This window comes from Oxyura jamaicensis, chromosome 4 (assembly GCF_011077185.1).
Source record: "Oxyura jamaicensis isolate SHBP4307 breed ruddy duck chromosome 4, BPBGC_Ojam_1.0, whole genome shotgun sequence".
Taxonomy (NCBI): Eukaryota; Metazoa; Chordata; class Aves; order Anseriformes; family Anatidae; genus Oxyura; species Oxyura jamaicensis.
In genome coordinates, this window is record NC_048896.1 from 82,596,444 (window position 1) to 82,614,270 (window position 17,827).

The 17,827-nt window shown below is 39.7% G+C and overlaps 1 protein-coding gene and 1 long non-coding RNA gene across 3 annotated transcripts; one reads left to right on the forward strand and one right to left on the reverse strand.

Moving 5' to 3' along the window:
* Positions 1-560: 560 nt before the first annotated feature.
* Positions 561-13,663, reverse strand: ZNF518B (zinc finger protein 518B). 2 transcript variants are annotated; one of them, XM_035324580.1, is made up of 2 exons: positions 13,404-13,663; positions 561-6,661 (listed from the first exon to the last, which is right to left on the reverse strand). In XM_035324580.1, exon 2 carries the CDS (start codon positions 6,453-6,455, stop codon positions 3,201-3,203), a length of 3,255 nt encoding a protein of 1,084 aa, XP_035180471.1. In that variant the 5' UTR covers positions 6,456-6,661; positions 13,404-13,663; the 3' UTR covers positions 561-3,200. The 2 variants fall into 2 exon arrangements, with proteins under 2 accessions (XP_035180471.1, XP_035180473.1); XM_035324582.1 differs by lacking the exon at positions 13,404-13,663 and adding an exon at positions 12,751-13,364.
* LOC118166036 lies at positions 8,965-9,572 on the forward strand. Its single transcript, XR_004750323.1, has 2 exons — positions 8,965-9,096; positions 9,163-9,572. It is a non-coding gene; the product is annotated as an uncharacterized LOC118166036 (long non-coding RNA).
* Positions 13,664-17,827: the final 4,164 nt, after the last annotated feature.

The following is a 17,827-nucleotide window of genomic DNA, read 5'->3' on the forward strand; positions in this document are numbered from 1 at the left end:
CTGGTGGTGTGCCACTCCCTCAGTCTCCCCAGCTTGAGGCCAGGGTGGAGGGACAAAGCAATCACTGAAGTAACAGATACTTGTATTCCACATTTGAACTTTCAAACATATGTTAGGACCATTATGCAAGCAGTCCCCCAGTTCTCACTATGCTCAAGTGTACAGATAAAATTCATTAGTAGGAGCAGTTAAATTGTTTCAGAGTCACCTAAAAATGTTCCAGCGTTTATCAAAGTGGGTCAGAAATTATTTTTCAGAAAAAAAAATATATATATATATATATTCGTATCTGAGTTTGGGGAAGTTTAACTTAATTTTCCGTACGAATATGAAAGGCAAGGTTAGAGCTGTTCTGTAAAGCATTAATAATCTTCTTTCCTCAGCATGCTGAGAAGTTTAATGAGGTAATTGGAATACACCAAGAAAGCAACCTCAGGTACTTTATCCTTACAGAACAGGACCAAGAAGAATAAAAGCATTAAAGCCCAGAACATGACATTCCAACCCAATTTATGATGCACTGTGTAGTTGCACAGACTAGCGCTACATGAATTTAACGCTTGTTGACTTCCTTGCAATCTTTTTATTTCTCCATGCTGCATCAGAATGCAAAGGAACATTTATTACAATTATTTCTCTCAAACCACTGAGAGTATTAAATATGAAGGAAATTATTTTCACATGACATTATCTGATCATTAGAACCAAAAAATCAACAGAAGAGAAGCTGCTAAGTAGAGTTTGGCAAACCTCATGAAAAGGAAGAGAGGCATGATGTAATCTACTTTCAGATGTTTAAAGTCACCACAGAAATTAGCTTGTGGAAGGTTTCCATGTTAAAAAAAAATATTTTTTTCTACATTAAACCCATGAGAAAATAAAACAGCTTAACAATTTAGATAGGAGACCATGTCAGTGGCATACAAAGCCTTGTAGATGTTTACTAAACCAGCAAAGTTGCTTACTAAAGACAAGCATTACTAGTATACTTAAACCACCTACAGTTTATAATGTTGAGCAGCAACACTTTTTCCACATGCACACAGATTACAGCTTTCACTAGGAATGTTCTAGTTTTGCCAGTGACAACTCTTAAGAAGAAAAATCAAAGCCATTTTATTTAGTAGCTTCTACAGAAACAAAATCAATTCAAACAGTAACCTGGACTGAAAGAGTTTAAACAAAGGAGGAATTTTAGCCATGTTTTTCTTATGTTAACAATTTCAATATTTATTGTATGTGATAGGCCAAAGTTTTGAAATGGAAAATATTTTCAGAATCAAAAATGCAAATAGTATTGTTAGGTTTGGCATAAAAGTACATGAAGTGAAAAAACCCTCTAGCGTACCCATCTAAAAAAATATAATTTCATTTGAATACAAAATGAGAACTGTCATTTCGTTATTACTGACAAAGCAGACAAAAGGAAGTTTGTTCTGTGGAATAGGTTAGTCTATGATACAAACGATACAAAATTTTTCAATGTGTGATGAAAAAGATCTCACTTAAAGCACCAAATATCTGAAGGATTTTAATACTATTGCAAAATGCTTGGAAAGCAATGTTTTAACTGTTTTTTTAAAATAAGCCTCAGTCAGATGTATTTTATAGATTTAAAATATTTACATTTCAATACAGATACCATACATACTTTATTAAAACAATGTATAATCTGCCAGAGTGTATAAAAAAATATTCCCAGCTTAGTTCAACTGTTTACAAAAATGCACCAACAGCGAAAAGAAGAGTTAGGAACTACCAGTTTTTCAAAAGAGTAGTCCCAGTTCAAACATACAATAAACATCCAGCATTACAGCCAGTATTTTCTTATCTTTAAAAATGTAATAGGTGATTTTAATTGCAATTGTGTGCTTCAATATAATTCATTCTATATGATTTTAAAATAGAATGATTTAAAATTGACAGATGAAGAAAAACATGTATTGTTCATGTGCAGTAATAACCATCCCTCTTCTGTAAAATCTCGAAATTTGGCCCTGACTGAGAAACGTGTTTACGCAACTGAGCAATGTTTATACTGCACTGAAGTCAGTAGATATTATAGGTACATATGTAACTAGGCACATGCTTGTATGAATTGACACCTACAAAAAATATATTCTAGCAACATCTAAAATTTTAAGATTAAGAAGGATGAAAGATTGCACTGAAAATCTGCTTCAACACTGTCAATGTTGTGCAACACTGTTTTTCATTTTGAAAAGTCTTTCCTCTTCAGCAAGCTTCCCCTGTAAGTAAGCATTAACCTACTGACTGAAGTTTTAACCAAATGCCCAATTCTGCAAATGTGTTCCTATCAGACTACACACATGGTATTAGAAGGTTTATGTTTGGCTATTAACTCCTCAGATTTCAGAACAATCTGTTGAGACCACATGAAGAAAAGCTTCTCTCTCCTATCAGTCCAAGTTTGGTGGTATCTCTGGCTCTGCCTGCTCAGAACAAAGGCAGTAGTACAAAAAGCTTGACAGTCTTGTGCTCTCCTTCTCATCTCTACACAATACATTCTAGGTAAAGACTAAGTACTACACAGAATTAATCTTTTTAGTGCTATTTGGCCTAGTGGGAATAACTCTGATCTCACAGATTCTTCATTTACACACTTGTATTCCTTGGAAGTCAGTGGAGGTGGTTTTCTTCCACTGAAACGGAGTGCTTGCATTTAAGTTTTACTTTCTCTGCTTGGTACATAAATTGCCACTAAAAACTGATATACACTTGCTGCCCACTGAAGATTGAAGGTGCTTTTCACTACATATATGCCTAATCTCTGAAACACCATGCTGTAACAAAAAAAAAAATTAAACCCTGTGAGACAGATCCCATAGTCTAAGATTTTAATTCATACAGACCTAGAACAACTCAGTTATAGCACACTATTCTAACACAGAGAATGGCAAATAAAAAATGCTTGCATAGCAAATCTTTTTCAAATTTATCTTATGGAATAGATGAAGTTGACCTCCAACAAAAATTTCAACTGTGAGTGCAAAGTAGTGCTTAGTCCTCATTATAAGCTTCTCAGTATCTCTCTAATTCTGTTCTTGTCTCCCACTTTGCTAACAGTAGAGATCTCACAAAGTGTTTTTTTTGTTTTCCTTTCCAAACAAATTGATGGCACCCATTAAAACTGAGATTTAAAAACAAACAAAAAATACTACAACAACAACACCTCTCACTTAATGATTCTTCACTGGAAGAGAAAGAACATCCCAACCCTTAGTTGCCTCTATCAAGTGCCTTTGTCCATGACTTATCCATTCTTCTTGGTCCATATATACTCTTCCACAAAACCAACACTTAAACATACACTGAAGTGTTTCAGCTGGTGAAGCTTCCACCACCTGGTAATTGTTTTTATGGGTCTTTTTTAGTTTCATTTTTAGCATATTCTGCTTTTTTGCTTGGCTTCCTGTCTCACAATTCTGAAGAGTAAGACGCTTTCGATAACGTTTGACACCAAGGCAACTACTTGTCCTTTCTGATAGAACTACTTTCAGGACATGACCTTTATACTTGTTGATAGTCTTCATGACATTAATTATCTCTGGCGTGTCAACGTCAGGATGGTTTAGTACAACAACTGGCTGGTTGCGACGAGGGCATTTGATCAACTGATTCATTCTCAGAGGGACAAGCCGAAGACGTCGTGCTGTCAATAGATACGACATGTCAGAACTTGAACTGGTTTCTGACTGAGTTCTTGTTTTCCTCTTAGGAAGTTCCCTGAAGCTTGCTTGTTTTACCTTATTTTTGGGTCCTAGTTGACTTTTTGAATAGTGTTTGCTTTGCTTACTCACATCACTGCTTTTCTGATATGGTACACCATTTTGTTTGCTATTTTTAATACTTGCTTCTCGCCTTGGTCTTTGCCTGAGCGGTAGACTTCGAGACTGAGCATTTGGTTCAATCTGATTAGGCAAATGTGGCAAATTACTGCTAAATTTCTCAGAAACACTAACAGGAACCGGGCGAGGCAAAAGCATTTCATTGCAATACACAGAAGGAGCTGATACTTCATTCCTCTTCTCTATTCCTTTAGAGTTTTGACTACTAGTAGCATTAAGCACCCTCAACACTGTCCCTTTGGGGATAAACACTGGAGTAGCAACGTTGGAATTTTTAGTTACCCTGCTTTTAGATGTTCTCGCAAATGTAAGCAGCTGCTCGCTACTGTGTTCGTCACTACTAATCACACTACTTCCACCATGCACTTGAGGGGAAGACATAGCTTGTTCCAATTCAGTGGTAGGAACGACTCTCTCACAGCTTGCTGAATTTTCCTGAGGGAAATGCACCTTCTTACTAGAAGCTTGACATCTCAAAGGCATAGATTTCATGTTAGATTCAGCAGCAGACATGAGCTGAGCAATCTTTCTACACAGCAATGTTGCTGACTTCTTATTGCATGTTGTATCATCCCATCTGACGCCCTCTGGAACATTTTGAGCCCCAGAACTAAGAGAAAATACAGATGAAATAACAGGTCCCTCAAAAGGATTGCTTTTATTCTCCATTTTCTGTAGTTCTAATGATTCCAGAAGAAGATTGTTTTTTGGACTTATGGTTTCAGCTTTCTTTACTTTGCTAAAGTCAGAAGTCATGTCCTCCCAAGGTGGAGTTTTAGTGAAATTAAAGTTTTTTTCTACTTCAGAACATGTAACAGATTTTTTATCAAAACCCTTACCAGTTAGATGTGTTTCTGCAGAGCTAACTACCAGATTCCTACATTCTTTGTCATCCCTCTTTAGAGGCAATGTATCTTTTTGTTTAAGGACTGCAGCAGAATAAAATGTTTTGCCCTCCTGAGTAGCCTTTACTGAAATGTTCTTCAAACTTTTATCTTCAGAAACAGTGGCATATTCTGGATGGGATATATCCACACCTCCTTCATAACAATACATATCATAATGTAAGTTATTTTTTCCATCTACTTCCCACTTTGTGGATTTAAGATCATTTTTTTTTCCAGTACTACTAGTCACCAGAGACTGAGAATAAAGCTCTGCAACACCTGAATGCACATCAATACTTTTTACCAAATGAAGGCATAATTTTGATGCATCTTCTCTCTGTATAGATACAGAGTTGTAGTCTGAGCACTGAGAATCCGAAGAACAAAGACATTCGGAATTTTTGTTGCATGTATTCTCCAAATTAAGCCGGTTACTAACACTGGATAACTTGTCTACATTCACTTCCATGGTTAGTAACTCATTTTGAATCACAGGAGATGTTTTTTTTCCTTCTACAGATCGTTCTATACCTTGATACTCAAGTTCCTCTTCAGCACCATTCACAGGTTTGTAAGCTGCTTCTTTCATAGGAATTAGTTTAAGAACTAACTGTTGAGCTCCATTCACTATTTTAATCTCTACTATCTGAGCTAAACAGTTAGAAGGAACTACAAGTTCAGATGGTGCAATTACTGTTAAAGGCATTCCAGGTTGTAAAGGTTCCGTTTTTGGAGAATAAACCTCAACTTCCACACTCTGATTCTCACACATGTTTATTTCAGATGGCTCCGATATTGTTTTGTCCTGTACTGATGTTGCATTTATGCTACATTCTGTATCATGAGACGAACAGACTATTTTAGTCACTCTTTCTGGAATCTCACAAATCCTATTTGAAGATGAGTTTGAAAGCTCACTTTGAAAAGGAATTTCTTCATATTTCTGCTTTTCAAATAAAGTGCTTTTACTTGGCAAGCAAGCCTTCTTTCGCTTGTGGTTTATGATAGTATTAGAAGGCCGTTTTCTGGGTGCTTCATGTACTCTTCTTGTATGTTTTACTATATAGTCATGTCTAACGGCACCATATTCACAGTATTCACACTGATAAGGAAAAGTTCCAGTGTGTTTCACCAAGTGTCTCTGGAATTCACCTTTAGTGTAAGACACATAATTACATTGGGAACAAATAAATTTAATTTCTTCGTGTTGATCTATATGCTTTTTATACTGCAAAGGATCCCGTGTTGAAAATCTACACTTATCACAGTAGTATTTACCTGGCAGAAAGTTTTTAACTTTAAATGTTTTCTGTTTTCTACTTGACGATATTTTTTCATGCTTTTCAAAATCTACAGCATTGGCACCTTCAGGAACAAAATGGAAAGCAGGCGGTGGAATATGACTGCATGTCTTACAGATGAAGTTTTTGTCTTCAGTCCACCCGAGTTTCTTATGCTTTTCTATATCTTGCATTGAAATTTTCTGAACATTTCTGCATTTTATACAGTTTATCAATGACAACTTATTATTCTCAGCCTCAGTCCCTTGGTACAGGCAGTTCTGGTCATCATCCCCTTTTGATGGATTCGTTTTATCTTCAGAAGATTGCTTTGGGGATGTAGTTAAGGAATTATTTTTATCATTAACTTGGCCAGGGTACAATCTTGGTAAAATTTCCCTCATTTTCTTCAATTGCATTTCAGAAGATGCAAATCTGCAGCAGCCTTGTCAAACTGAGCAGTAACAGACAATATTTTCTTGATATTACTCTTGTGTATGCTGCTTATTAATTACTCATTCGGGCCACCAATCTGCAAAATATGCTCTTTGGAAGAAATGGTGCTCAAGGAACTGCATCCATGTTATATTCCATGTCCTTAATTTTATTCAATCAACTTGCAGCACTAGGGAATAAAAAGTAGAAGATTAGGTCAGTTATGATTTACTAATCCCTAAACTACAATGAACTACAGCTTAATTACTACATGCAAATTTGTTAATATAACATTGATTGTATTGTGCACATAAAATCATTAACTCTACGTGAAACATATCCAAATAAATAACCTTTTAATGTTTGCTTATATTCACTTTGTAAATTCATGAAATGATCTAATATATAACAAAACCTAGAGTTTCTTCCATGTCATGAAAAAAAAAAAAAATCCATTTAAAAACATGTATTTAAGCCTAAGAAAAAAAGATGCTCAGTAACAGAACTCAGCACCAGAATTTGATTTCAGTTTATATACAGCCCTTGACAGAGGAAAAGATATTATCAAACACCATAGGTGCCACTCATTTATGAATAGCAGTAAGAAAAAAGAAAGCCACTCCAAGGATTACTAGAAACACACAAACAAGTTAACATAAAAATTCCTTAAGTATAGATGTAAATTATTTTCTAAGCCATGCCAGCATTTCCAGATCCAAGAAGTCCTGAACACTAACTCATAACAACATTTCTACTTCACGTATTCTCAAAATAATTAGGTCAAAACAATCTGTGTCTGCAATAAGTAATTACTTTCACTTCTATTAATATCACAGTACAATCACTTCTACATACACATACTTGTGGGTAAGCACATAAATAACTCACTCCACCCCAATAATACAAAGTGTATTACTCAAGCAAAATAGGAATGCAATGGTAGGCAGAGGAAGAACAATATTATTAGTGTAAAGCCACCACAATCACTTGTGCAACACTTTTGGCCCCGCAGGTTCTAGTACTTACTGTCACTTTTCTATATTTAACACAAACAAGATCTCAGTTTTAAAAGCTTTTGCCAAAACTGAGACCGTTGAAATTTGGAAAATAAACAAGTGAAGCATCATTCTGAGACATAAATAAAATGAGATAAAATCCAAAGCTAACAGTAACAAGTAAAAATCTATTCAACACCTTTCTTACTCAAACAGTCTTACTTCAGGCATAGTGTTGCACAGATCTGCATTCAAATATAGACCCTGAGGTTATTTCTAGACTCCTCTGCATTTTAATATATCACACAGAAGATGGCTATTTCTGCTCCTGAAATCTAGTTTCTCTCCATGTCTATCTACAAAGAGTAGGGCTTGATTTGGGCTCTAAAACCCTCTCACAGAGCTGAGATCACATAGTAGCATCTTACTACTATAATACTACCTGAATGAGAACTTGACAGTCCAGAACACCTTTACAATGCCTGGATATGAGTAAGAATCCAGAAGGTTCTTCTTGCATCTCCCTGCATTCCATCTGCTAACATTCCTAATTGCTATAAGAATGCTACCCTAGAGATGGGACTATACAAAGAGCATATAAATTGACGTAACCTCAAACAACAGCAAGAAGTTAGAAAACTGGTTAGATAATTGTCTTTTCAGCCTCTAACTGATGGATGGCAGCACACCTCAAACTCACCAGTAGGTAGCACTTAGGACTACAGCAGTCTTATCTCATTACAATGCAGACAGCTGTAGCTACATCCCTGCTTGAAAAACAAATCTACGGCAGCTTCCCAGAAAGGAGGAAAGTATACATTACTATATCATGATCTGAAGTTTTGTGTTTGATTTGTTTGGTTGTTTTAATCTAACATTGGTAACATTAGCACCTGGATAACAGGAGGAAAGTAAAATAAGCGCTTCTGATGATCTCAGGACCGTTCTCCCCTGCTAATACAACTTTAGACTTGGGATGAATCTTGTTGACACAAAAGACAAATGGTAGGCCTATATTCAGGAGATCCACTGCTTTATCTCAGGAGAAAGATTATACAAGAGCTTGGAGAGCTCAAGTGCTGCATCCAGACCAAAAACGCTTTGATGATTTGTACAGTTTTAAGAAGTAACTAAAAAGCTGCATTTTGAAAGGGACAGGTGAAATTAGATTAATATTGTCTTTGCCTTTTTTGCTGTTAGCAATTACCTGCTCATACTGAAACTGCACTCCACATGAACTGGCCAGCAGATAAGCATTGCCTACTTTATGCCATCAACAACCCTGATCACAAATACCAGTATTAGACTAAATACATGGAAAATTTTCTTATTTTTTGTAACACTGTAAACTTCACCTTCCGGAACAGCATGAAAAACAATCCACCACCTTCAAAGACCAAGAAAGCATGGGAAACACTGTCAAACTTCTTCAAAATGCTTCAATTTAGCAGACAAACCTCGATTGCTCAGCCCAAGAAGGCAGCACTAGAATTTAACAGAGGTAACTCAGAGAACAGGCTAGTAGTCTTTCTAAACTTTTCTAACTCAAGCAGTTTAATATTTGAAAGAGAAAACAAATGGGTATATAACCCCAAATCAAAGCTTTATGCAGATCTGTGACAAATACTATGTTCAAATCAGTGTTGCTAGAAGCCAGGTTTCAAATGTTGCCAGAGTTACTGTGACTGCATTTGAGACGTGGTCAGTTACAGCCAAACAGCATCCAAACACCCACACAGCCTCTCTCTCAGTTCCCATCCCTCCCTGAATAGGAAGGGGAGTGAACTGCAGGACAAGAGCAAGAAAAGTCATGGGTTGAGACGAAGACAGTTTCATAAATGAAGGTAAGAAGCAAAGTGTAGGGGAGGCAGTGAAAAAAACGAACTCACTCGCCATCTCCCACAGGCAGACCAATGCCCAGCCAGTCTACATGCAGCAGCCACCGTGGAAGCTCTCCCCTTTTTCCTCTACTTCCAATTATTATTGCATATTAGGATGTTTTATGGTATGAAATACCCACCTGGCCAATTCTAACCAGTTGTCCCAGCAGTGTCCCCTCCCAGTCTCTTGCAAACCCCTTTTCTATTCACTACGAGGCTGGGGGGGCAGCAAGAGAGGGAAAATAAAAAAAGCCTTGACATTGTGCAAACACTGTTCAACATCAGCCAAAACACTGGTATGTTATCAATTCTGTTTTAGCCACAAATTCGAAACACAGCCCAATACAGGCTATTCTTAAAAAATTTAACTCCATCCCAGCCTAACCTAGTACAAGGTGAAAATGAACTGAATGACCAGTAGCTGCTGAAATGACACCCTTGTTGTCTATCTACCCCTTCCCCCTCCCCCCCCGAATCTTTTTTTTTTTATTATTATTAACTGTTCAGGAAAGGTTTGATGCAAACTATTCCATTTTATCACTATTTTGGCTAAAACAAAGTACATTGCAATGTGTTGGGTTTTGATTTTTCATTAAATACAGGAATGAAATAGTTTGCTTTTTCTGATTACTTCAAAAAAAAAAAAATGAGATCATTAATGTGCAAACAGAAAGGTGGTGCAATAATCCAGCATCCATTCACTCCATACCAGCATGAATGGGGAGAGGAGGGGGGAGGCTGGGAAGTACCCTGAAGAATTGTGGTAATTAACTTTTAGCAGAGACGTGCTTCAGAAGATTTAATTAAATTATACATACTGCATTTTTTCAAGTTACAATCAGATGCAGAGCACACAGACCAAACCAAAAACACCACTGAAACAAGACCTGAAAGCCTACAAGGAGTCTGAATAGAAATGCAGGAATGGGATAGATGAAGAATCACCAAAAATATACTAGGAGTGTCAAAAATCAATTCTAGTCTTTACAAGAATGTATTCATTAAAAAAAGTTTATGAAAATACTTTGAAAATCTCGATAATCTTGTTTTTGGAAAAACTTGGAAGAAGAAACAGAGGCACATGAAAAAATGGTAACAGGAAGTTAAACCAAACTTTATTCACTCCTACCAAACACTTGCTATTCAATGACATTAGAAAAAAGGGACAATTAATTAAAGGAAATATTCCCACCTTGTACATAACAGTAAGTAGTGTATCTTGAACCTTGCTGCACAAGATAGAGATCAACAGATCCACAGAAGTCATAACATATTCCAAACAGTAGGCATCACATTTTTATAAAGTTTAGAAAACTAACACCAAGTAAAAATAAATAAATAGATAGGCATCCTCTGCAGTCTATGCCAAATCCATCCAGTACAAAGTTTTTGCACTGCAGTAAATTACAAACCACTGACGCAGCCACCATCAGAGACCGGGATTCCTAACATCTTCCCATTATTCTGTATTTATGAAGGTTTCCATTAACTTGAAATACATTAAGACTTTGTTCATCATTTCAAAGAAAAATATTTATTTTCCGCTCTTTTACTTCCCTTCTCTACCTCAAAGTATACACTGCTATCAACAAAATGGATGTGACAAGCAGCATGTTTTTATCATACACGATCATATGAGTAAGACCTTACTTCAGCAAAGGATACACCTCTCACATACTAAGTTCACAAACTACACTCAACAATCAAGCTCTACTTTGGTACTGAAAAACCCATTGAAGTCATTTCCTAAGAGAAATAATTTTAAAAAGAATTAGAAGACACTGTGCATCACTGTATCAGGAGTATAGCATGCAAAATGCGAGTCTCTGTGCGAAGAGCTAAATCTCCACGTAAACTTGTCTTGTATGCATTTCACAACTCCATACTATGCCATATACTAGCCATGTAGTATTGGTTGGCTGTATCTGGCAAGCTGAGTGAACTGTCCTACTGACCCAGCAACAAGGGTTGACTAGCCAACAACCCCACTATTTTCAGCCACCAGCTTTAGGCCTAACAACTGGGAGAGATCCAAAGCGCTTGATGCAAGTATTGCATAATATTGCAACTAATTAAAAGCATTGATTTTGTATTACAGGCAAATTATTCAAATACACCAAAGAGATTTTATCTGTAATTATTTCTTCTTAAAATTGCATTTTGCTTCAAAATGACAGCTAATCACATAGACATAGTGCTTTTTGTATCTGAAATTCACATCAAGCTTTTCAATCAAAATCAATGAGGAATGTCAATGCAGATAATTAAGAAAGAACAAAGACCACGAACCAAGTTTTGAAATCTTACTTTTATTATAAAATATACAGTTATTTCACTCTACAGAAAAAAAAAAAATTAACTACATTCAGAATGTTTACTACTTATGGTATAAAGTTAGGCAAAATATTGATTAAAAGTAACTGAATATTTTTCTAATGCATAGATAAAAAATGTAAAAATGTATCGACATTTATGGATATCATAAGAAGGCAGGTATATATATATTAAATGCAGTATATAAATACACAGTATTCTACTGAAATGGAGGTTTGAAGCTCTAGGCCTGAGGCCTAGCTTTATCTGTACCTGACGTATAAAAGACTGTGATACGTAATTCAACTGCTCGGTGGTCTTATTGCAATAAGCTAAGCAAGGCACTCTAATATAACTACTATATCAAAAGCAATACTTTAGACAGTGTCCAAAGAGATGCTCATTCAGTTATCATTACATGTATGATTATCTTATGAATTTATGCTGCATATTTCTCCATTCACAGAAATTACAACCATTTCAAAAATCTCTCTGTATATCCAAAGCACACTGACTAGCATTTAGTATTGCCTTGTTCTAAGCTTTAAGGCCTGTAAGCAACAAAGCAAGGAAGCATGACACTACAGAAAATGGGAAAGGAAGGAGAGAAGAGCTCTATTACATATTCCTCCTTAACCAGTTCACAAAACACTCATGTAGATGCTAAAATTCATCTCTACAGATTTAATTTCTCATCAAATAAGCCACTTACATAAGGACCTGCAATAAAAGGGCCTACTACTATGACCTTTTATTGCAGTAGCAATGCAGAAGAGAATACTAGCAAAATCCTGTAGAATACCATTAGCCTTCTTCGTAACAAAAGACTTCTTTTTATTACATGTGTGCTTCAGGACACATAGGCTAGCAACATCCATGATAATACTGGATTATTTTTTAAAAGAATTCTGTCATTTTATACATCATTTTTTCTTTAGTGTCCAATGTAAGATATTTTTATGATAGATTCTGTAGCAACAAAATTTAATTTCATATTTAATTACGAGATTCTTACGCCTAAACATCATAAAGAACAAAATTTACATACAAAAGGCAAGATGTTCTATTTGCTCAATAACGTGGTTACTAACCCGAAAGCTTCTCTTCTTCAAGAAAAAAGTCCCAGACGCCAAACCTGGACAACAGCTTTAGAGTCCAAGCGAATCCACGGCACCTTCATGGCGTCCACGAGCCAGCAGCACCCGCCAGCTTACCACCAAAAAAATAAAGACAAAAAAAAAAAAAAAAATCCCGATTTTCTCAGGCATCCAGCCCACCCACGCAGACACGGTGCTGCCCCTCCGCGGAGGCCAGGCCTGTCTCGCTGAGGGAGCGCCTTTGCTTCGGTGAGGGATGACCGGGCGGCCGGCGGATCCTCCGCAGGGCCGCGCAGCTCTCCGCTGGCTGCCGCCGCCGCCGGCGAGGAGGCGGCTCCGCCCGCAGCGCCGCGCAACGCCGCCGGCGGCCCGCAGGGGGCAGCACTGCGCCGGGCCGCAGCCCGCGCTCGCCGCTGGGATCCCCTGCAGGCCTCCCGCTGAAGGGAAGGCGGGCGGGCGGGCAGCCGCGACGCGGGACCGTCTGGCGGAGCCCGGCGGTGAGGGAGTGCCCCCCCGGCTGGGAGGAGGGCGATAAAAGCGTTGTCTTCCTCAGCCGCTTCACGGACTCCCTTCGGTTCCAGGCACGGCGCCCGCTCCACCTCTCCCCACAGAAGGCGCCCGCTCCTCGGCGCCCCCGAAGCACTTACCCCAGCGACAGCGCGCCCGCAACCCCCGCCGCTGCTGCTGCTGCTGCTTCTAATGCTGCTTCGGCCCGGCCCTCCCCTCTCCACGGCGACGGGCAGCGGAACTGACCTCAGCGGCGGCCAGGCTCCGCGCCGCCCCATTGGTCAGCGCCGCGCCGCCGTTCCCGCCGGCGGCCCCGTGTAGAACTCTACTGAGGCGCCCCGCGCTCACCGGCGGCGGCGCAGGCGCGGTGCGAGCCCCAGCCCGCACCGTGAGGCCCGGACGGGCACGGCCCCGCGGGGACGCCGTGGGAGAAGAGCCCGGCGCAGCGGTGCCACCTCACGGAGGCGCGGGGAGTGCAGCCCGGCCCCGCACGCCGAGCTGTCAACCAACCGTGCGCGGCACGAGAGGAGCGCTGGTGGAGGAGGAGGAGGCCGGGTTGGTGTTAAAAGGCGTCCAGTGATTACCAGAAGGATGACCGGAGAAGGATTCGTCGTTGGGTTGCTGTGTGCTCAGTGTGTGTCCTGTGACTGAGATCGCAGGGATACGGGAAAACCAGCGGGAAGCGAAGCATCCTTGTGTCGCACTCAGTAGGGTTGCACAGCGCCCTGTTTGCTGGTGCTGGCGCAGCTCTTACCGCACTGCATTTGGTTTTCCTTTGTAGGGAAGGGTTTTGACTGGACAAGAGGCTGAAGGGAGGTCTGTTGGTTGCAATATCTCACTACATTCCCACTGACATCACAGTGTTTAATTTAATACAGGACATAGGCTTAAATTTAACAGGGATTGCTCAGTTAAGTAGCACTATGGTGTACTGGTTGCTTGTTTTCTGTTGCTTCCTATTAAATCTAAATTTCTGTTTAAGTAAGTTGTTCATAGTCTAATTTGAAGGGAGAAAAGTTTAAACTTTTAGCATCCTACCTCCTAAAAATCCTTTTAACATGACCACAGTATTTAACTATTATGCTTAAGGAGGAAACCACATTTAACGTAGCATCCAGAATCTTTGCAAAAAGTGTCTTTAAAATGGCGCTTTTCTGTACGTGACTTAACAGCTGTATGCAATTTTCCTGCTTGTTCTGTTACCTGGGATCTGTGCGATAAAAGGAACCACTCGTAAGCTTTATCTTCTGATGAGTCTTTACTAGTACCATTGGAAAAAGTTGGCTTGACCTAGTCTTGCTGTTGTCTAGGTACACCTGACTGATACAGGTGGTATTTTGTGTTCTTACTCCACCATGGGCATTCACTGTACTCTGTGTTGCAGACAGGCTATGGGAGTGGATTGGCCTTTGCCTTGCCAAATTTATTCATTGAGATAGCTAACATTGTGATCTAATCAGTTATAGCTAGGAATTATCTGTGTGGATGCCATGAAAGCCACCTGGTGTAATTTCCACTTACTGGCTTGTGTCAGCTGTTCTGCGAAGATAAATATATATGGGTTACACTTAGCATATCGTTTTCTTGAAAACCAAAAACAATAGAAACATTCCTGAAATAAAAGATCATATTCTGTAACACAAGTAGTAAGTCAAGAAATAAAGACTTTGCTGGTCAAACTGTTTTGTGGTGTTCTGGTTTATTCCTTTTTTTTTTTTTTAGATCACCCATCTAGTCGACCAAGGGAAACCAGCTGATGTGATCTTTTTGGACTTCAGCAAGGCTTTTGACACGGTTTCCCATATAGTCCTACTGGACAAAATGTCCAGCATACAGCTTAACAAAAACATCATACGATGGGTGAGCAATTGGCTGGCGGGCAGGGCTCAAAGGGTTGTGGTAAATGGGGCCACATCAGGCTGGCGGAAGGTCTCTAGTGGGGTCCCTCAAGGCTCTATTTTAGGGCCAGTCCTCCTCAATGTCTTTATAAACGATTTGGATGTAGGACTAGAAGGTGTTTTGAGCAAATTTGCTGACGACACCAAACTTGGAGGAGTTGTGGACTCGGACGAGGGTGGAAAGGCCCTGCAGAGAGATCTGGACAGGTTGGAGAGCTGGGCGATCACCAACCGCATGAAGTTTAACAAAAGCAAGTGCCAGGTCCTGCACCTGGGATGAGGCAACCCTGGCCGTACATACAGACTGAGCAACGAAACGCTGGAGTGCAGCCCCGCAGAGAGGGATCTGGGGGTCATGGTTGACAGCAAGTTGAATATGAGCCAGCAGTGTGCCCTGGCAGCCAGGAAGGCCAACTGTATCCTGGGGTGCATCAAGCACGGCATCACTAGTAGGGCAAGTGAAGTGATCGTCCCACTCTGCTCTGTGCCGGTGCGGCCTCACCTTGAGTACTGTGTGCAGTTCTGGGCACCACAGTACAAAAAGGACATTCAGCTGTTGGAGAGTGTCCAGAGGAGGGTGACGAAGATGGTGAAGGGCCTGGAGGGGATGACGTATGAAGAGCAGCTGAGGTCACTGGGCCTGTTCAGCCTGGAGAAGAGAAGGCTGAGGGGGGACCTCATTGCGGTCTACAGCTTCCTCGTAAGGGGGTGTGGAGAGGCAGGTGACCTGTTCTCCATAAACACCAGTGATAGGACCCGTGGGAACGGGGTGAAGCTGAGGCAGGGGAAGTTCAGACTAGATATCAGGAGGAGATTTTTCACTGAGAGGGTGGTTGTGCACTGGAACAGGCTCCCCAGTGGAGTAGTCACTGCACCAAGCCTGTTTGAATTTAAGAAACATTTGGACTGTGCACTTAGTCACATGGTCTAACCTTTTGGGTAGACCTGCGCGGTGCAAGGAGTTGGACTTGATGATCCTTATGGATCCCTTCTAACTTGGAATATTCTACGATTCTATGATTTTTTTTTCCCACATCATTTAGCTGTATCTTAAACATGAGTGTGATAGATGCACTTCATATCCGTGAAATTGAACAAGTTATCTGATACACAACAGTGATTAAACACTTTCACAATTCTTCCTTAGGCTTTTCCAAGGTTAGAAAAGCAATTGCCTGTAGCAAAAGCAAATAGATTTTTCACTATTTAAATAAGGCCAGATTAAATGATGTGACCCAGAAAAGCCTTTGTTATGGAAAGCTGAAGAGTCTTCCAGCTACACTAAATTCAGTCTCTTCCCTGCATTTTGTAACCTTGTGTTCACGTCTACTGCACCATTTTTAACTTTGTGTTCGCAGCTACTCCACCATTTCCTTTCACTGTCATGTAAATGTTGTCTTCACTGAAATGAGTCAGATCCATTCAGATCCTAGCTCCCCTTCTCATTTAGTCTCCAGCCCTCGATCTATTTAGACTACTAGAGGGAGGATAATTCTGTAGACTTCCCACCTCATCACTCCCCTTTCCTTTGCCATTGACCAGGAATTCAGCACAACTCCTCATCTGCTGCTATTGTCTTTCTGTCAGCCTGCATTCCTTTCCCCGAGTAACAAGATTATCTGACATGAAATGCTAATGATGGCTTGAAGAGCCAGGAGGGCCACAAACAATTTCTGATGTTGCACTACAGTTTTCCAACTCAGCTGCAAAACTATGAAACCGATGTGCTTGGAGAGGAACCAGGATAAAAAGAATAAAGAGGGTAAAAGGACTACAAGATTAATAAGGGGCTCTAGGAGTTTTTCTTGGAAGAGTTTTCTGTGCATATTACTAAATACACAAACTTCAAAAAGTAGGAAAGAGATGTACTGGAAAACCTGAGAAAAACAGTTGTGATAACAGAAGTTATCAGTGAAAAGGGACACTTTTTTTGGAGACATAACAAAATTTCTCCTTGAGATGTAGAAGTACCCTCCCACAACATCCTCCTATCTCTTCAAGACTATCATAATTACATTCAGGTGGATATGGTTTCACTATGTGCTGTGATAATGCAACAGTACAGTCTATTATGATCTGAGAAAGGAGGGGAAAGTGCTTCATTTGGTTATGTATTCTGTGGATACACAGATTTGAATTATATAAAGAGTGAAACATACTTGAAACGGGAATATTTTGTCTTTCAGGGTGGAAGTATACTAATTTGTAAGCGTTCAGAACACTTAGAAAAGAAAAACCCAATCTTTGTTTTCTGAAATGTGCAAGTACAAAATGCATAGAAATGACAAAAATGAGAATTTGAAATAGAAGCAAGAGAAGTTTAAATTCTGAAAGTTCCCCACACCTCTTGGGGGGGGGGGGGGGGGGTGCACTTGCAGATTGGACTTGGAGACTGAAAATAACAGCTTTACTTTTCTGCAGCCGATCTCAATGTTTTACGACACATTCCTGATGCACGTGGCTACACAAAGTGCATGTCATATATGATACATTTCAGACATTTCTTGAGATGCAGGTTGCTGCTGATTATCAGAGTGCTCACTTCTGCTATTCTGTTTGATTGGAGCACAGTTGGACTATTAAGAAGTGGCAAGAGGGTAATTATACATTATGATGTTAACTTCTGCATCTGTATTTTTTAAAATATTACAACACTGTAGGGTGCT

Excerpts from the sequence above, each read along its gene's own strand:
- ZNF518B (XM_035324580.1), bottom strand. The coding sequence starts at position 6,455 with ATGCAATTGAAGAAAATGAGGGAAATTTTACCAAGATTGTACCCTGGC.